The sequence below is a fragment of the Manihot esculenta genome, chromosome 1 (assembly GCF_001659605.2).
Source record: "Manihot esculenta cultivar AM560-2 chromosome 1, M.esculenta_v8, whole genome shotgun sequence".
Lineage (NCBI taxonomy): Eukaryota > Viridiplantae > Streptophyta > Magnoliopsida > Malpighiales > Euphorbiaceae > Manihot > Manihot esculenta.
In genome coordinates, this window is record NC_035161.2 from 30,198,900 (window position 1) to 30,220,667 (window position 21,768).

Genomic DNA, 21,768 nt, shown 5'->3' on the forward strand with positions numbered 1-21,768 from the left:
TTCTATACACTGTACAAAACTACTATCTCTTTACATATTACATGTCCAATCTATTCTATTACATAACCCTGTACTCTTCCTATACCCTGCTGACTTCTCTCTGGACTCTGAACCTGCAAAACTGGGGTTAAGGGAGAGGGATGAGCTTCTAAAGCCCAGTGAGCAGAACGTGGAAAAAACCTATTATAAAACATGCTCTCATGGAATGCATCACATCACAGACAATTCACATATCTCAGGTGATGTGTCCCCAAATAGTCCCCTATCTCGTGCCAGGCCGTAGAATGGGGTCCTGGTCTTCCTGTTATAGCATACATTACTTACCGTTGCCCCAGGGCCTCCTCTGGGCACCTGGTCTTCGAGTTCCTTACCGTGCCAGGCCGTAGAATGGGGTCCTGGTCTTTCTTATCTATCGTGCCAAGCCGTAGAATGGGGTCCTGGTCTTCCTGCCAGGGACTACTGGATCATCCACCATCACCCGCATCAACAACAAAGTATGCAATGCAATGCAACATATTCGTGATTTCTAAAGTAGTCATCCTATTGCATAATCATGATGCGTGAACATGCTAAAACATTTGATTTCTCATATTAAAAAAAAGTAAGTTTAGTTCCACTCACCTCTGGCTGACTCTGAACTGACTGTGCAGGTTCTGAAGCAGTGCTCACTGCTGATCTCTCTGGTTCCTCTGATCCGTTCCTACACAGATGGACTCAAATGAGGGACCAAACTAACTCAAGAACATATCTAAAAACTCCCCCAAAAGCCCTCTAAAAGACCCTAATACAATCACATAAAACATGTAAAAGAAGGCTGGACAGGGCACCTTCAGCGGCAGATTCGGCGGCCGAAAGTCCTGTCCAGAGACGAAACTCATGCACTTTCGGCGGCCGAACCTCTTCTTTCGGCGGCCGAAAGTCTCTTACTAGCATTCGGGGGCACCTTTGGCAGCCGAAAGTCTCGTCCAAAGACGAAACTTAACCTTCGACGGCACTTTCGGCAGCCGAACCTTGCCTCCAGAGACGAAAGTCCATATTTTCGGAAGCAAGCTTTGGCAGCCGAAACTGCCTCCACAAGGGGTTCGGCAGCCGAACATTCCTTCGGCGGCCGAACCTGGTCTTTGCCTGTTGGGCAGAGACCTGCTCTGTTTCATGCAAACACTCTCCCAAACTCCTCTCAACATGCACACACAACTCCTCCACAAGCATATACACATGTATATGCACAAAGAGGTCTAAAACTGCCCTAAAACCCCAAACACACATATCAAATAACACTTAAACATGCTTATACACAAAAGATCATCAAAAACCTCAACTAAACCTAATCATGTATACTACCCATAAAACTTCCATAAAACCTTCAAAAATCAAGAAAGGAAGTTCAGGAACTTCACTTACCTCTTCCAAACAAGAGAATAAACGATCCCAACGTGGAGATATGGGAAAATCCTCACTCAAAATCTCCAACTTCCAAACTTTGCTCCTTTTGCTCAAAAACTTCAAAACCACATGAAAATCCATCAAAACCATGAAAGATTTGAGAAAACACATAAATCACTCAAGGAAGATCAAGTCTCACCTCAGGTCATGCAGATGGAAAGAAAAATCTTATCCATTTGACCGACCTAGGGCCTTTTATAGTTGGCTGGCCAGACCAACTACGGCGACCGAAGGAGAACCCGAATGCCATGCACGTTCGGCGGCCGAAAGTGACCTTCGGCGGCCGAACCTTGTCATTTCTCCCTTGTTGCTTTTCTTCCAAAAACTCATTTATTTTAACACCTTAAAACATTAAAACAAGTTAAAATACTTTAGAAAACATATGCATTACCCTTCTAGAGGGTTCCGACACCCGAGATTCCGCCGGACTACAGGAATTCCGATGCCGGACTCTAGCCGGGTATTACAGTTGCTTTGTGATCCTTTGTGACTCGATACTCTCGATCTCCTTTTCCTCTTCCTTAAACTTAACTTCTTATTTTCTCTTCCCTATAGAAGACATCTACGTCAATTAACTATCGAGAAAGAAGAAAATGTTATTGTCCCTATTAAGAGTTTTAGAGATATTCCGATCGTTACTTATGATTTCTGTATGGTGAGGAGGTTTCTCACATACAATCCAATACATTTTATTTTTGATGGAAACAAAACTTTTTAGTTCTCGTATGGAATTTTTTCATAATTTTTTACATTTTGATGGTTGCTTCTCAGTTAATAGACAAAGATTGGGAGGAGACCTTTTGTTAATGTGGAAAAGTTATGTGTCTATTTTTGTGCTTGGTTTTTCTTTAAATTTTATTGATTCGGTTGTTTTGGAAGGTAATGTTCAATGAAAATTTACTAGTTATTATGAGTTTTTAGAATCGCAACGACGACGTCAATCTTGAAATCTTATTCGAGTTTTATCTCGTAGAAACTCTTTTCTGCGGATTTGTTCGGAAGATTTTAATGGTTTATACTTAAAAGATAAGAAAAAAAGAGGATAATTTTTGCTAAATTATCTTATGTAAGGATTTAGACAGTCACTTAAGGAGCATCTTTGCCAAATTATCTTATGCAGGGGTTTGATTTTAAATGATCGTAAATCTTTATTAGACTTTAGAATTGATATTTCTGTTAGATAGGTTCATCGTAATGCTACTCTAACTGCTCATACTTTGATTAGATAATCTATTAGGCATAATCGTCTCTCTGTTTGGGATAATATCTCTTTTTGTTTGATGAAATTTTATTAATAGAATAAGTAGTTTTGCTTTAAAAAAAATAAAAAAATTATTTAATATTAGGTTATAATATGATTATTATAAAATTATATCATATAATCAAATAAATATAAAAATAAATTTTTAAATATTTACAAAAGTATGAAGTTAAGTATTTTTATAAAAATATATATGACGACAGTTTATTTATTAATAATTAATTAACTAAATAAATAATGATATTTATAATTTAGACTTTTTATAATAGCATATCATTATCATATTGTATAGCATATAATAATTGTTGTTGAATTTAATTAAAGTTATTAATAATATAAAATAAATATAAAATGATAATAATATAATATATGACTAAAGTTATTATATAATATATGATAATTTTATCATCATCTAATTGTTTTCAAATGAATCCATTCAACAAATTTATAACTTGTTATCCACTTGCCTAGCAGGCAAAGATTTACTTATGTGAAAGAGACTTTTGGAATACCAATAGACATTAAATGAAAAAAAAAATTAAGTATCGAAAGCTGACAAAAAATTCCATTAATAACGAGCCGTTTTGATTTTTTGAAACAACTCGATGAAAAGGATAAAATATAAGTATTTTTTTTATATAAAACTTAGCTAAGTAGAAGTTAATTATAGCTAACATTAAGAAATGAAAATATGTATAAACTTTAAAATTAATTTAAATAATAAAAAATATAGAAATTAAGTATATGTATTTTTTTTTTCTAATCACATGTGTGCATATTGCATTTTCATGTTCTATATATAAATAAAAATATGCTATGATTATCGAAAGCAACTGTAAAATTAATTAATTTGAATTTAAAATTAGAAAGTTCTCATAAATAAGGGCACAATTTATAAACTGAATAGCAATATTCTTTTAGAAGAAAAAGTCTTTTACGTTAGAAAAATCATAGGCGTATGCCTAACTTTAAAATTAAAAATATTCTTAAAACTTTATTAACACTGGTGCTGTTAAAGTTGGAGTTTTGCGGGTGAGGGATCAACTTTCTCTCCGGATTGGGCCACCAATGACCAGACAGCCGATTCACATTGCCATCAAACATTTTTCATAGCCAAGGCTTCACCTCAACCGTAATTGAGGCTGCAAAACTATCCATATTAATCTCTTTAACCCCCTCTTTTGCGTATAGTATCAAATGTTTCTCGGAGATCATCCAGGTCTCTATCTCGTTTTGCTCCTCCACCTCCTCCCTTCTGCCACCTGTATCAAGAACTCGCAGCCATATACTCCTACAGATCTCATCCTCCTGGATTGTGGCGCATCGTCTAGTTCTACATCGCTGGATGGACGCAACTGGGTTGGTGATGCCAACTCCAAATTTCATGCCTCTAACTCTGAAACCGCGTCATCTGCGTTTGTAGCTTCTCAGCAAGACCCATCTGTAACTCAAGTCCCTTACATGACTGCCCGTGTTTTTCATTCCCAATTCACCTACACCTTTCCCGTCTCCCCTGGCCCAAAGTTTGTTCGTCTCTACTTCTATCCAGCTACTTACTCCACCCTTGACATTTCAAAATCTTTTTTCTCTGTTAGCGCCAATAATTACACTCTTCTTAATAACTTTAGTGCCTCTCTTGCTGTTTCTGCTGTGAATCCTTCTGTCGCCTCCCTCATAAAAGAGTATATCATCACCGTGTGGGATAACCAAAAGCTTGACCTCACGTTCTCTCCATCTCCAAGTTCTTTTTCCTTCATAAATGGCATCGAGATTGTTTCCATGCCCAAGGACCTCTATGTCAGCGGCAACGATAATCCACTTCCTTATGTGGGCGCCGAGAATAACCCATTTCATTTGGATAACACTACTGCTCTTGAGACATTTTATCGACTGAATGTTGGTGGAAAGGATATCAGCAGCAAAGATGACACCGGAATGTATAGGACATGGCTTCAAGATTCAAATTACATCTTTGGTGGTGGACTTGGTGTCACAGTTATTCCACGTGATGTCAAAGTGCAGTATACAGCGAAGACACCACCCTACACTGCACCTGTAATGGTATATAAAACTATGCGTTCTATGGGTGGTGGTTCGAACGTTAGCCTGAGGTACAACCTCACATGGTACTTCTCCGTTGATGCTGGTTTCAACTATCTTCTTAGGCTCCATTTTTGTGAGTTTCGATCTGAGGTCACAGATAGCTTTCAAGAGGTGTTCTTTCTATTCATCAATAATCAAACAGTTGAGAAAATGGCAGATGTAATCCTCTGGTCCGGCGGTAACAGTGTTCCGGTGTACAGAGACTACGTCGTGTGGATCCCAAAAGGCAGCCAGAGCAAGCAGGATTTGTGGCTCGCTTTACACCCCAATTATGATGGCAAATTTACATATGCTGATGCGTTTTTGAACGGCCTAGAGATATTCAAGTTGAACAATTCAGACGGTAGTCTGCCCTCCTTTGGCCAAGTGGTACTGGCGGCTCCTCCACCACTAGAAGGACTTCCCAAATTTAGAGGAAAGGCTAATAAGAAAGGATCACTGGTAGTAATCGTTGGTTGTTCTGTTTTTAGTGGTGTTCTAGTGCTATTCCTAATTATTTGTTTCTTTGTCGTTAAACAAAGGAGAGCGAAGGACTCTGGAAGGAGTGAAGCAAAGTCTTTCCGGCTCCTCTTCTCCCACAATTCAAGGTCCTCAGCCACGAAGGCCATGAGGCCTACTAAAACTTGCCGGCGATTCTCCATCTTCGAAATAGAAGTGGCCACAACCAAATTCGATGATGAATTTGTTATTGGATCTGGGGGATTTGGAGATGTTTATAAAGGGTTTATAGATGATGGTGCAACTACAGTAGCAATTAAGCGGTTAAATTCATCATCAAGGCAAGGGACTCGCGAGTTCAGAACGGAGATCGACATGCTCTCCAAGCTTCACAATCCCCATCTTGTGTCTCTGATTGGATACTGCGACGATCCTGGTGAAATGATCCTTGTCTATGAATACATGCATAGAGGAACCCTCCGCGATCATCTCTACAAAACCCGGAATCCTCCTCTTTCATGGAAACAGAGGCTAGAGATATGCATTGGGGCGGCACGAGGACTGCATTATCTTCATACAGGTGCGAAGCACCCAATCATTCACCGTGATGTGAAGTCAACGAACATACTGATAGATGAGAACTGGGTAGCCAAGGTTTCAGACTTTGGTTTGTCTAGAATGGGTCCCACCAGCGAGTCCCAAACCCACGTCAGCACTGTAGTTAGGGGAAGTTTTGGATATGTAGATCCAGAGTACTACCGTAGGCAACACCTGACGGAAAAATCTGATGTGTACTCATTTGGAGTCGTTCTTTTTGAGGTGCTCTGCGCCAGGCCACCAGTGATTCCAGGGCTACCAAGAGAGCAAGTAAATTTAGCAGATTGGGCCCGAATTTGCTACAGAAGAGGAGCTCTTCATCAAATACTGGACCCCCATTTGAGGGGAAATATCGACCCAGTCTGTCTGGACAAATTTGGAGAGATTGCTGAGAGTTGTCTCCGTGACCAAGGAAAGCAAAGGCCAGCAATGAGCGATGTGATATGTGGGCTTGAGTACGCTTTGCAGCTTCAAGCGACTGCTGAGAACAATAGAAATAGTGTTGATAGAGTGAGTGAGGAACAGGAAAGTCCATTCTTGTTGCGTGGAGAAGCTGTTACTACTGACGATGATGACTTGTTTAGCGTCTCAGGTGGACACAAGGATGAATCCAGGAGCTCAGTGAGTAGTGGTAAAAGAAGCGCCGCCAGAACCGATCCTGACAGAATGAGGTCGGATACTGTATTCTCAGAAATTATGAACTCAAAGGGAAGATGAAATGCTGAGGTGGATTTGTCCGCCTTTCATAAATTTTTTTAATAGATTGTATTCAAGGTGTGGAAGTCTATACTTTTAATAATAATAATAATGCACTCACAGGCTTAGTCCAGTGATAAGTGCATCTGAGTAAATCTGAGATGTCTCAAATTTTACTCTCCAATTTTCATTTCAAAAAAAAAAAATAATAATAATAAAGTAAAACTCTATATTAGAGGCTGTTAAGATTTTAATCTTCACATGTATAAATCGACCATAAATTGAGATCTGGTCTTGATTCTTTGAATATTATTACTTCTTGGTTTTGCTTGTGATAAATTTAAATTTTACTTATTGATTAGTGGGTTCCTGAATTTTGATTTGGTTATTGATTAGTTTTTGCTGATTATTGAATCATCAAATGGATGAATTGTGAATTGGATTTATGTTTTTTTATTGCTGAAATCTGTTTTGTATAGATGAATTAATTATTAATATATGGGGAAGCTTTCTCTATAATTATGAAATGAAGAAATTGACTTTGAATCGATTTATTAAATCAAATTAATCTTTTTTATTCAAATTGATTCAATATTATTAATAATTTAGTTTAATTCATAAGTGGACCGATGAATTGCAGGTAATTTGCACCAACCGTCCCTCGATTTAGGTAGTAATTTTATTTCAATCATAAAATAAAATCTTTTAACTTTATATCTTTATAGCATGTTTACAGGTTAAAAGAATCCAAAATATCCATTTTACCCTCTTCTTTTAAAAAAAAAAAAAAATTCCGCCAGTAGAATTAAAAATGAAATATTTTAAACATTAGCCATGTTTAATAGATTATAACGCAATATAATAAAATTAATATTTTTTTTATCAAAATTTAGTAAAAAATTCTACTGTATTATATTGTATTATAACCTAACAACATAGTCAAATATCTGTATATATAAATACATGTAAACAATTTTCATTTTCTTTCTAAAATTCAATGTGACAACTTCTCTCCATATAAATTTAATGATGCTAAAAATTAAAATTTTTCACTATTTCAATTTGGCGATCTAATCTAAAACATGGTCTAATTTTTCTAAAAAAAATTAACAAGTGAATTATTGGAATCTAATACAAGGTTCGGCTAAAGATGTCTCTTTTATATAAGATCATTGCAAGCCTTTGTTTTATTACTTAATTTTTATGCGTATTTATTACAAACTTATAGAACTGATAAAATTCTATTAAGAATTTTAATCAATAACATATAACGTATAAGACTGATGTGATTCCGTCAGAAATTTTAAATTAATAATATTTGACTAAAATGAAATTTAAAAAATAAAAGGTTAAAAATTAAAATTTCATATTAAATTTTAAAACATTTAAATATCTCAACTAATTAAGAAAAAGTGCTATTTATAATAATAATAATTTTAATATGAAAAATTATAAAAATATTTAAATAAAATAAATAAAATGTAAAATTAATTTCTAAATGATAAAATTTTCATTTCAAAGTTATTTTGAGCCTCTAATTGATGTTGACAATATAAATTAAGTACAGTTTAAATTTATCATAAAATCTAAAATTAATTATTCTCTATCATCAACAAACGATTTGTACAAGCATTTTGTGTTTCTTTTTTTTTTTTATTTTAATTTTAATTTATACGTTAGTTATATATATATATATATATATATATAAATCAATTTAGATAGGTCCGTAATAATCAAGTAATTTAAAAGTTGAATGTAAACGTTACGTTGGAGAAGCATCGACGGGAGACTTTCAGAAGTCTTTTCATAATTTAGAATCCCCACTTAGAATGCATTTGGCTGGAAGCTCCAATTTTCCACTAAAATGACAATCAAGAATTACAACATTGTCAAAAATCATAAATTATTTATCTATTTTTGTGGATAGGCTGACGTGTTATCTCTTTTGCGAAGAATTCTAACTACATATGGATAAAAAAAAATAAAAAAAATCAAAAGACTTTTCAAGTTTTGCCAATAGCACACGTATATCTTTCACGCCTTTAGATTTATTCCTTACAGATCAGTGGCTCCCATATTTTTCTTTTTTAATTTTTTGCAACATTGTTTGTATTTCACTCAAATAAACATCAGGTTTATTCCTTACAGATCTGATTCCTCTCCCTAATATCGGTGTTATTCTCTCTTTATTTTTAGAGTTCTTTTCTTTAATTTGTGAGTTTTATTATTTCTGCAATTGTATTATTTTTCTATTTAGAAAAATTATGATTATACTTGCTAACTTTTTGTTACTTATTGAAAGATGCAATCAAATTAGGATAGGTTGATGTGATATCTCTTTTTGCAAAAGATTCCATGTAAATATGGATAAACACAAAACCAAGAACTTTTCAAGTCTTTCCAGTACCACATATTCTGATTTTTTTTGTCTACATTTTTCCTTTCGTTGTATGAAATACAAAAGAAAAAAGATATTTTCCATATAACTTAGTTTTACCTTTTCCAAGTGTAATGTGGTAAAAACTTGCATGCAGTTAATTATATGATTATAAAAATTTCAAGAGTATCAGATTCATTTCTTTTTGTAAAGATGAAAGCCAGATTGGCTTTATCTCTGCTGCTTGCTATGATGCTGGTAATATCTGGCTGTGTTGCAGCCTCCATGGAAGAGAACACTACAAATTCCTCTTGCATGTGCAATGTTATAACAGCTCAACGCATATTGGAAGAATCAGATGCTGGTCATGAAACCCATATTCATTATGGAAGTATGGGAAGTCAAGCTTTCTGCAACTCGGCTATATACGGCAATTGCATACGACCCTTTGGTCCTATGCATCGGCCTTGCAGTTTCTACAATCGATGCAAGCGAATGTAATTCTGAGTTTATCACTGTCAGCACACAGCTTAAATCAACAGAAAATAGAGGAAAAAGGGGGAAGGAAATAGAAGAAATGGGGGAGGAAAGAAAGAGCAGAAGAAGGAGGAGGACGAAAGAGAGAATTAATTTAGGGAGAAAGTAGAAGATTTGTATTAATTAATCTGAATAATATAGTAAAATGTGTTTCCTTCATATGCAAATTTACTTGACATGGATAAGAATGCTGTAAAATAATTTTAGATTTTAAAAAAATTTGTATTCATTAAATATTTTAGTATCGTTGAATACTGTATTTATAAATTGAAAATTATATTTATAAGATTTTTTTATTATTATTAATTTGATATTTAAATTTAATATTAAATATGATAATTATGATTTTATTATATTATCTCAAAACTTTTATAATAGTTTAAGACATATATTTTTCATAAAAATAACCTGCATTTTTATAAATAAATATACTTTTATTTTCTATTTTTATTCTTTTTCTTCTCTAATACTTTTTGATAGGTTACAAATTAAAAATGAATTTGTGTTGTTTTGATCTGAAAATTAAAATTTTAAAAGATTTTATTTAATCTCGATAGATTACAAAATAAATACTTAAAAACAATATCTAACGGGACTTAAATTTTATTATTTTATTTATTTTTTCAACAAAAAAATCCATTCATCTTGTACTCAATTCATTAGACAAAATCAAATAATAACACTTATAATATTTTTCCATTAGGATCCTATTATTTAGTTGAATTTCTTTAATAGCAATAATTTTAAAATAAAAAGTCCTTCACTCATAGAAAATAATTTTTTATTTAATTAAAAATATTTTTTTATTCGATAACTATTACGCAATTTCATCTTGTAGACAAACATATTAGAACATAATTTTTTTTTTTTCTGTTTTGCATGATAAAAAAGAGTTAAGTTAAAATTGTAATAATATTATCTGATAATTTGCGGATAAGGTTACTTAGTCACAATTGATTTTATATGCAGATGACAAAACTTGCATTGCACGTTGGATTTAAGAATGCCATACCTAGCTATTACTAGCTAGAGCCAAGTTAACTAGGGTTCTAACATTTTATAATTAATTAATTACTTGTCTCGAAGTTCAAGAACTAATAATTTTCTTTCTAAAAAAGAATAAATTTATGCACATTTCTTTATCAATCATATTTGTTTTTGTAATCTAATTTAAAAAAACGATATGATTTTTCTTGCTCAATTCATGGTGTGTCGGCAGTACGAACTCCTTCAAAAGAAAGGAGACTTCGTGCAAGTCTTCGTGCCCCACTCCTCCCATTCCTTCTCTGCTCTAGTCCATACGTTATAATATATATCTTCTTTTAAATAACGAAAAAATAGATTTTGATTAATCATAAATATTAAAGATTTTCCATATTGTATAAGAGTGGTACAAACTAAACCATGAGCATAAAACAAGATTATGTGATAAAAATTTAATAAATGAATAATATGGCGTCCAATCCGAGAAAGTAAAGGACCGAATATTTTAAATACTCGGTTTATCATCAAAACTCGCATTCTTTTGGATAAATAGAATCTTGGCATAAAATTACTGTTATCAAGCACCATTCAACATATCCCTATTATACCTGTAATCGCGGAATCACCAACCTATTTGCTAGCAATACCCTTATAAGTAGCCGATCACATCATAACCGGATTATCAGAAAATATTATATTTATTTTCATTTTCTGATAATACAAAAGGATAAAGATTATAGAGGCAAATATATGTTATTCTCTCACACTAATTAAGTTCTAAATAATTCATTATCATCATTTTATTTGTCAGAATTGAGCGTCCAAATAAATGCTGTGGATATCCATCACCTCACGTTTTTTTCTTATAAATCTAACCAATCATAATATAATTTTATTTTTCAGTCGCATCAATTTTATTTTAACGTAATTAAAGAAAAAAAAGAAGGAAAGGACGAGAGAAAAGCTATAGTAATGAAGTGCCACTTTTTTTGTTTGATAAGAAAAGAAAAGAAAAAATAAAGAGAGCAAGAAAAACTTTCAATATTTTCTTTGGATACAAATAAAGGGAGGAAAGGAAAATATTAAATATTTTATTTTTTTTATATTTTCTCTTCGTTTTGTAAAGAAAAATAAAAGCATAAAAAGTGTACAGTGAAATATGAGGATAAAAAAAACAAAACTTTTTTATCCAAACATATATAAAGGAGGAAAATAAAAAAAAAGTTACTGCTTTTGTTTTTCTTCCCTTCCCATGATTTATCCAACATCAATTATTTTCAGAATTCAAATATAAATAAATTTAAAAGGCTTGTAATTTTTTTATAATAAATTTGTTTATTTTATTTTGCTAGAATGCATTGTTTTCATATGAGCAAATTAAAACCGCATTTTGTCAACAGTGTTCTTCAAGCACATGCAAAGGTTAAGTCCTTGTCCGCCTTTCCTGTCAAATTTGTTATTTTATGTCCTATGCCTTTGAATTTTCAAAAAGCAAATCGATTGGTTGATATTTTATATCGAATCAAAATCATGTAAATATATATTTAGACAATTAGTCAAAAAGCAATTATTTATTGATAATAATTACATATATATACACTTTATTTGTATTTATATTAATTTTGTAAATCTAAATATTTAATATTTAAATTAATTGAATTACTGGAGCATTGTCGTACCTGCCGACAACATTAACAATGGACATTAATTTCTTAACTGCACAAAATAAATTTCACAAAATTTCAATTATTGGTTATCTCAATTAATAAACATCAACTTTTTTTTCTCAAACGAAGGCGACATTTGTCCTTCTCAGAATTCAAAACAATGATATATTACTGCCTTTATCTGGCGCTTGGTGACTCATAGCTCCCACGCAGACACAAACTGAAGGGAAAAATTAGGAGAAGAAAAGGATGGCCGCTGCATCAAAGAGAGGATGCGTTGCATTGTATCTAGCTATTATGCTGCAGATTACTTCCTTCAGCACAGTTACATCAACAAGCAGCACTATCCTTCTTAATGGTAACATAAACATTTCATTGATTGGTGAAAGTGTGGCTGATGAATCCATCAAAGAAGAGATTTTCATGGAATCCCATGCGAGTCAAAGGCTTCTTGCAGGTGACAATGACCATCATATTAATCTCAAAACTTTGGTAAAACAACCAGTCTGTAATGAAAAGATATATGGGAGCTGCCTGAAAGGCCTTGCTGGCCAAAAAGATGCTCACTGCACTTACTACAATAAATGTAGAGGTAAATGAAGGAAAAGGAGATCGGCAGATATGAGTTTGAAGCATAGTTTCTCAGTTCATGAGCTGGTTAATTAAAAGAATTTATGTATATGTGTATGTTTGCCACTGAATAATGCATTACTGATGTCAGAGAACATGAGACTCTGCCTTGTGTTCTTCCTTTTCCTTTGTTTTTCATTTAAATGAGAAAAATGAATCCTACGAGACTCTGCGAGAGCTTGATATTTCTTTAAAATTTCCAGAAATTTTAAGATTTGCGAGTCTCAATTTTCAACGATAATTTTTTTTTTTTTTTAATGAATGCAAGTTAAGCAGTAGGAATTGAGTGAAAAGTAAAGTCTGGTTAGGACGTTCTAGCTACTTGTTTGTAAATTCACACTGACGAGCACGACAACAAGAGGAGAGAAACAAAATGATGAAAAGAAAATAGGAAAAAAATTTATTCAATTAATTTTATTATGAAAAGAAATTAATTGTAACTTAAAAAATTTCACGTTAAAAATGTTGAATCTTACTTAATTTTGTAAAAATTTATTAATTTTTTTTTATAAAATAAAACATAAAAATTTTCATTTTTAATATTTAGCTTGATTCAATTTATTTAATTTTTTTTAAGATAGAAATATATAATACATTATGACGAAATGCAGACTATCAATATGAAAAGATGGCAACAATTTGCTTGTCCTTTCTGTCACGGGATGTATCCCTATGATCCTTGTTGATAGTGAGCCTATATTAGCATTACTTTGTGCATTATTGCATCTGCCTACCCCCACACCAACCAATTTAATCTTTTTTTTTTTTTTTATTTCGTAATACTATTCTTTAATTGATTAGTGATCAAACGCACGACAATTCAACCAGTTAATCCTGTTAAATTTTCTTTTATATACCACACGTGTAGGTTTCATTTCTTTGGGTTAATTAACCCAGATAAGTTGATCATATACTCAAAGCAACATTAACATACCAGCTTTTTCTGATAATGAAACTGAGTAAAGACAGGAGGAGAAGAAAATGACAATTGCATCAAAAAGGGGATGCCTCGCTTTCTAGCTATTCTACTGATTATATCCTGCAGCTCAGGGGTGGCCTTTCTTGATGGTGACAGAAATATTGGAGTAGCGACGGTGCAGCTGATGAATCCATTGAAGACGAAGAGATGTTAATAGAATCCTGTGCGAGACAAAGGCTCCTTGCACTTATATTTTTCTTACAGTACTCTGAAGAAACCACCAGTCTGTAATGAAAAGATATATGGCAGCTGCATAAAAGCCCTTGCTGGCAGTAAGGGTCGACGCAATTACTACAATAGATGTAGAAGTTAGAGGCTGAAGCTGGTGAACGAAAAGAAGATCATCAGATTTGAATTTGAAGCATATTTCTTCAGTACATTGGCCCTATGCTTAATTAAATATTATATGTAAGTTTGCAAGTTAAATAATAAATTGACAATTAGCTTATGCATAAGTGTGTGTGTTTCATGATTTAAGCTAAATAAAATCCAGAATCTTAAAACTTCATGTACTTCCTTTTTTTGTTTATGAATGCAAATTAATTAGGAATTAATTCAAAATATTCTTTTCACAGATAATTTTTCAAATGAATCTTCTTATTTTCATTTTTTTTTGTAAAACTTAAGATAGACTGCAATTTTGTTTTTTTAATTTAATAAAATATCTATTTTAATTTTTATATTTTTAAAAATTTATAATTTAATTAATTATAATTTAGTTCCTACTATTAAAATTAAAATTAACTTACTGTTAATAATTTAGTTTTTATTATTAAAATTAGAGTTAATTTGCTGTTAAATTTTATAAAAAAATTAAAATATTTTTAATTTTTACAATTAAAATTAAATAAAATAAAAGAGATTAAACTATTAAATATTGAATTTATTGAATATCGTAGAGTTGTATTTATAATAATCTGTAAACACCATCGTCATAATTCAATTAACAACCAAACTCGACAGTGGACTGCATCGACGCGCGCTCACCGCGTGACGCTTTGCGGCATAATCTGATTAGGCACTGGCAAACACCGAAGGTCGAGCAACCCTTGCTCTACTATCGATTTATTGACGAGAATAAAGAGTAGACCAATTTTTCTCAGTTTCATCGATTGCCATAGCAAGAATCCGCACCGCCCCATAAATCGATGACACCACTCCTTGCAGCATCACCGATAACAAGGACAATATGATTAAGGGACATGTGAACTTCAAAATTGGTGGCATTGGAAAGGCATACGCGATCTACTAGAATCACATAACAGTTCTCTCCCGCGACCTCAAAGGAACCACATTCAACGTGCAATCATTACGTACGGCCTCCGCTTTCGTCAAAAATAAGCATGCTTTGTGTTACTCACCCGTTACTTGTCAATGCTAGCCTTCTGGTGGTGGCTGCAACGTCGGATTAATTCTGTAATATTTAATAAATTAACAGCTTAATTCCTTTAATTTTCTCTCCGTAGGTGATAAGAACTAAAAATATTTTTATCATTTTTATGAAAATTAATAACAAATTAACTCTAATTTTAATAGCAGAGATTAAATTATAATTTTTTTTAAATATAAAAAAATTAAATTTTAAATTTTTAAAAATATAAAAACTAAAATAAATATTTCATTAAATAAGAAATACTAAATTTCAATTTACTCTAAAACTTAATTAATGAAACTAACAGGTAAAATGTATCACTAAATTTTAGGTTTTCATTCTTTACCTTTTAAGCCAAAAAAGAAAATAAAAATTTACAATACAATGGTTGCATATACGTTGGTTATATTATAACTGATGACCACTGGATTTCTTCACCCCGGACCAGGGACTTGACTACAGTCAGAGGCTCATAACGTAGAGGCCCACGCACCTGATATGCACAACAAGCCTGATTCATTCAACCTTCAAGGCCGGGCTCGACTAAGCTTCTTCACTCAGATCGGCCCAGTCCGCGACTAGCAGGCCCTCTCCTCTCGGACTCAACGTTCGGCCCAACTCTCGGCCCAGCCCAGCATCCTGAGTCATACTCAGACAGCCTAGTAGATCCGCTCGAACGTACGCACGAGAAGAATCAGAGGCCGTTACGCATGGAGCAGGCGGCTGATACTCTCGTACACCCGAATCTGTATGTCAGAGACGCGTGTCCCAACCATGGAGAGACCTTTACACGTCACCAGCAAGCATAGCGAAATGGATAAAAGGGGATCCCCTCCCCAGAAAGTTTAAGTCTTATTCTGTAATACAAAAACCCTATTCTATTGGATCTCAGATCATCAATAACTATTTGAGAAATATAACTCATCCAATCTTTTTGAATTTTAAGCAACCAAATTTGAATTCGTAATTGAAATAAAAAATAAAAAATGGATGGATGGATTATATAGAGGAATTTATATGTAAATACTTGGCTCACCACTCACATAGACATATATATATATATATATATATATATATATATATATGATAAATTTTAAAAAGATTTATTGATTTCCTCTATATTTCAATAATTTTATTTAATATCATTTTTCCATTTTCATTTTAATATTTCAATATTAATTATAACCAACATAAGAAAATAAATAAAAGTTTAATACACCAATCAGTCAGTCATTTCAATGCTTAAGTAGAAAAAACCATCCCAGACTATACGTACTTGTCAAGTCAATGGCTTGATAAGTCTAAGGAGGTGGCCGTGATTTTTCTTTTTTGTCCTTAACCTTAAAATTTGTAATATTGTAGCTTCGGGGCTTACAATCATCAGCGTTTCTCCAACTCCTAATTGCAAAAGGTAACAGCACTATGATCACCCTTCTTCTCCTCGTTTGCATCTTCGTCTCCACCGCAGCACAAAACTCATCTCCTTACACTCCCACTGACTTAATACTCATCAACAGTGGTTCGTCATCTGATGATGCATCACAGGATGGCAGGCGTTGGAATGGTGATGCCCAGTCTAAGTTCTGCCCCTTCAACTCTCAGACATCACCGCCATCTGGAGCCTCTCAACAACACCCGTCTGTTGATCGGGTACCTTATATGACAGCCCGAGTTATTCACTCCAAACTCACCTGCACTTTCCCTGTCTTGCCCGGTCCAAAATTTATCCGCCTCTACTTCTATCCAGATACATACTCAGGTCTCAATACATCCGCGTCCTTCTTCACTGTCACTGCAAATAATTACACTCTTCTCAGCAACTTTAGTGCCTATCTAGCTGTTTTTGCTCAAATTCAAGCACGTCCCTACCTCTTCAAGGAATTCATTGTCACCGTGTGGGACAACCAAGAGCTAGAATTGACGTTTACACCGTCTCCAGGCTCTTTTGCCTTCATTAATGGCATAGAAATAGTTTCCATACCAAATGGTCTCTACTCAACAGATATGGCTAACCTTTATACCTTTGTAAACTCCGAGTCGAACCCTTTCTTTTTCTTCGATAACAGCACCTCTCTAGAAACTGTTTACCGACTTAATGTTGGCGGGGGCCTTGTTGCCAACATAAATGATACAGGAATGTTTCGAACATGGTATGATGACTCCAATTACATCTTTGGAGGTCCAGGTTTGGTTCATAAGTGGCGAGACGATGTGACGATAAAATACACAGAGGATACCCCTGCATACACTGCACCAGCTACTGTTTACATTAGTAAACGATCAATGGGTGCAGAACCTAGTATCAATCTAAATTACAACCTCACTTGGCGCTTCCCTGTTGATTCTGGTTTCAATTACCTTGTCAGGCTCCATTTTTGTGAGACTGAGAATTTTATTACAGGTGAATCTCAACGGATTTTTTTCATATTCATCAATAATATGACAGCAGAAGAAGAAGCTGACGTATTCCACTGGAGCGGCGGCAAGGGTATTCCAGTACACAGAGACTATGTTATTGCAGTACCAGGAGGTAGCCCCAGCAACCAGGATTTATGGCTCGCTCTACACCCCAATAACCATTCACATCCAATATATGCCGATGCTATTTTGAACGGTTTGGAGATACTCAAGCTGAACGATTCAGATGGTAATCTCGCCGGACCAAACCCTGAACTTCCTGCACCACCAGAACCGCACCCAATCTCAGAGGGAAGGACGAAGAGGAAAGGATCATCTCATGTTGTAGTTATTGTTGGAGCCGTGGTGGGTGTCGTATTCGCTTTGACTATAGTTTTACTTTTCTCTGTCTACCGGCGAAAACCGAGAGCCAAGGACAAGTCTTCCAGGCTCCCGTTCTCTTACACGCCTAGCTCCTTCACAACTACTTCGGCACTGCCTACTGATCTTTGTCACAAATTCACTATAGCAGAGATCAGAGGATCTACAAGAAATTTTGACGATCAAGCTGTTATTGGTTCGGGGGGATTTGGTACTGTGTACAAAGCCTACATCGAGAATGGATCCATACCAGTTGCAATCAAAAGGTTGGATTCTACATCGAAGCAGGGGATCCGCGAGTTCCACACAGAGATTGAAATGTTGTCCAATCTCCGCCACGCTCATCTCGTATCTTTGATTGGATACTGCGATGATGAAGGTGAGATGATCCTTGTTTATGAGTACATGCAACATGGTAACCTTCGAGATCATCTGTACAACACAAAGAGCCCTCCTTTCCCATGGAGACAAAGACTACAAATATGTATTGGTGCTGCACGAGGGTTGCACTATCTTCATACAGGTGCCAAGTATGTCGTCATCCACCGTGATGTGAAGTCATCAAACATACTATTAGACAGGAATTGGGTGGCCAAGGTTTCGGATTTTGGCTTGTCAAGAAAAGGTCCCACTGGTGAAGATCAAACACATGTCAGTACTGCAGTCAGAGGTAGTTTTGGGTATCTTGACCCTGAATACTATCGTAGGCAACAGCTCAATGAGAAATCGGATGTGTACTCATTTGGGGTGGTGTTATTTGAGGTTCTATGTGCTCGGCAACCAGTGATCTCACACCTAACAAAAGAAGAAATTGTTTTGGTTGATTGGGCACGAAAACATTATCGCAAAGGAGCCCTTGATCAGATTATTGACCCAAAGTTGAAGGGTGATATCAAACTTGTCTCTTTAAATAAGTTCGGAGAGATTGCCGATAGTTGCCTGCGTGACACACCGACTGAACGGCCGACAATGTGTGATGTGGTATGGGGCCTTGAATTTGCCTTGCAACTTCAAGAAACCGCTGAGAAAATTGTTGATGGCGCTGTAATTATGAGCGAGGATCAGATGGGCTCATCTGTAACACGAGAAGTGATTACTAAAGACGACGATGACGAGGCATTTACAGTTTCAGGTGGACCAATGTCAGATTCAAGGACCACAATTAGCATTGGTGAAAGGAATTCTAGCAACAAAGATGATGAGGAATTGAGATCGAGGACTGTATTTTCGGAAATAGTAAATCCACAGGGACGATGATTTTGTCATTCACTATCATTTGTAGTATTATAGTATCTTTAATTTTCGCAAAGTAGATTTGATTCTGATTGTAATATGACGGACCATTTTCTATTTAATTCCCACTAGGAAGGCAACGAGCTTAGAATTTTCCATATGTAGAGTATCATTATTCAAATTTATTTATATAAATAAATATTTAATTAATTATAAAGTATATAATATTTTATTAATAATTATTTTTATATATTTTAATTTAAATACCAAATATACTTAACAATTTCCCATTATTATTTAGCATAGTTAGGATGAAAAGGAAAGTCCTTTACTGAATGATAACTTTTAATTTGCGTGTAATAATAGAGGACTAAGAAGAGAGTTACCCAGGCTAATGGTTTAAGCTTCGACTGAAATTAAATAAACAATGTATTTAATAAATTATTATTATAATTAACAATTTATTTTATTTTATAAATAATATTTAAAATAAATTTAACTTTTAATATGTAATTCTAAAATTTAAATAAAAATATTTTATAATTAAAAGATATTTACACATAATTTTAATAATGATACATATATTTATATTAAAAATATAGAAAAAAAATGTACTTTTACAAATGTGAAAAGATTATAAAATTAAAAAAAGAAAATATATGTACATATTCTGTAGGAGGAAAAAGCGACCTACTACCGTGTCTAAAGAGCAAAGAAAAGAAGAAATGAATTTTGGAAGGAAACATGGACTTGGTCTTTGGAAAAACCAAGTCACATGCCATGTCACTGGCTTGGAAAAAAGAAAAAAAATAAAAATAGCAAAAAGCCAGATTGATATGAATTCAATTACCGCGTGCAAACACCGGCCATGGACTCGGTCTTCGGCTGTCCACTGATTTTCCAGCATATGAGAGCACAAGTAGAAAGCAACTTCAACCTTACATTTCGAGGAGTCTCCCCTTTTACCTCTGTTGTGTGTATATGTTTCATAATTCAGCATTAATTTTTGTAATCTCTTAGTTTTACTCTTGAAAATTGGAAATTTGGCACCAAGGGATTGGTTTAGTGGTGAGCATTAGAGACCAGCCTTTTAGCCTAAAATGTTTCAGTTTGAAGTGTTCCACCATGATGAATGCACAAATTTGACTTAAAAAGTCCAGTTTAAATAAGGTATAAAAAAATATAAAAACTCATAAAATTAAACACATATTTAGAAGAAAATTTTTTTTCTATAAAAAAAATAATAATAAATAAAGCGTAGTGCACCTGATAATTTTGCTGTTTGTGTACTTAAATTGAATCTCAACTCAGCCAAGGGCTGCGCTCCTCTCTCCACATCTTGTTTTGCCAAAATAAACATAAACATGTTCACTCTCACGCCCTACATGCTTTCTTCCCTTAATCTCTTCCTTTTGGCCATCGCAATGCAAAATCCGCCTGCTTATACTCCCACCGATTTAATACTCCTCAACTGTGGCACACCATCTAATACCACCTCATTAGACGGTCGGAATTGGGAAGGAGATACCCATTCCAAATATCTTGGTTCTTCCAACTCTCCTACACCACCACCAGCATCTGAACCTTCCTCACTAGACCCTCTTGTCACCCTTGTTATACCCTATACAACAGCTCGGATTTCTCATTCCAGATTCACATATACGTTCCCAGTCTCGCCTGGACCAAAGTTTGTTCGTCTATATTTCTATCCGGCTACATACTCAGGCCTCAACCCATTAACTTCCTTGTTTGTAGTCATATTTTGTTATTATCAGCAAGAGGAATCCAAGAAACATGTCATGCATTATACTGCTCTTTGCTTCCCTTTTCTTTGGACACCCTTTCCCTCTCTCTGTCTCCTTGGTTTAGGTGTGTTAAGTTTATGCTTAAGTTCTGTTGAGTTGCCAGTGTAAGGTTTTAAATCGCTACTTGCTTCTTTCTCTTACAAAAGGCTATTTGAGTCAGTAGAAAACGAGTTACTGACAGTGCATTGGCGTACAACGTTCTGGCTGCCAACCTTTCGTTTTTAACCCAAAAAAAGGAATAAAGTGCAACCAAGGCCCTGAACCTTTTTGCTGATGTTCAATTAAGCCCATTTTTATCTTCTTACCAAATACGTAATGCCCTCAAGTTTCTGATCAAGTCAAATAGGCCCAAGTTTTTGCCAAAATAATTAAAGTGATAATTTCAATTTTAATAATAACTATCAATGTTTATATTTTAAATACTTACTCAAATATAAAATTGGTAAATCAATACAGAAAGAGAACAAATTCCATAAACTAAACTTGAATCCAGAATACATATCCATGATAACACAAACCCAAAACTCCTCAAGAAAACAGACATTCACAACGAATCATAATTGATCAAACACAAACCAAAACAAATTAATTTTCTCCTCTTAAGAACACAAACCCAGAACTTCTGATAATCGACTCCATAACCTTGTCACTTTCAACCATCTGCAAACTTAATCTTTTTATTATATCTCATTACTGTACACAAATCTTTTTATTCTATGTTTCTTTAGTACCGTAGTCTCAATTTTTTTTTGAAAGAGCAAAATTATGTACCACGTTAATAAGTTTATTACCAGTTGTAAGAATAACATAAATAAGGTGGTCAAGCTTACATACTTTGGAGTCTCAACTCCCAATCTAATATAGATAA

At 34.1% G+C, this 21,768-nt stretch overlaps 3 protein-coding genes across 4 annotated transcripts in view; all 3 read left to right on the forward strand.

Moving 5' to 3' along the window:
- LOC110621775 (uncharacterized protein At5g39570) overlaps positions 1 to 21,768 on the forward strand; it is a 56,853-nt gene that overhangs the window by 32,896 nt on the left and 2,189 nt on the right. The window lies entirely within an intron of this gene.
- LOC110630560 (receptor-like protein kinase FERONIA) lies at positions 3,470 to 6,693 on the forward strand. The gene has a single exon (XM_021778101.2). The coding sequence runs from the start codon at positions 3,902 to 3,904 to the stop codon at positions 6,557 to 6,559; it is 2,658 nt and encodes an 885-aa protein (XP_021633793.1). The 5' UTR covers positions 3,470 to 3,901; the 3' UTR covers positions 6,560 to 6,693.
- On the forward strand, positions 16,363 to 19,253 carry LOC110630580 (receptor-like protein kinase FERONIA). Its single transcript, XM_021778125.2, has one exon. It carries the CDS (start codon positions 16,507 to 16,509, stop codon positions 19,117 to 19,119), a length of 2,613 nt encoding a protein of 870 aa, XP_021633817.1. The 5' UTR covers positions 16,363 to 16,506; the 3' UTR covers positions 19,120 to 19,253.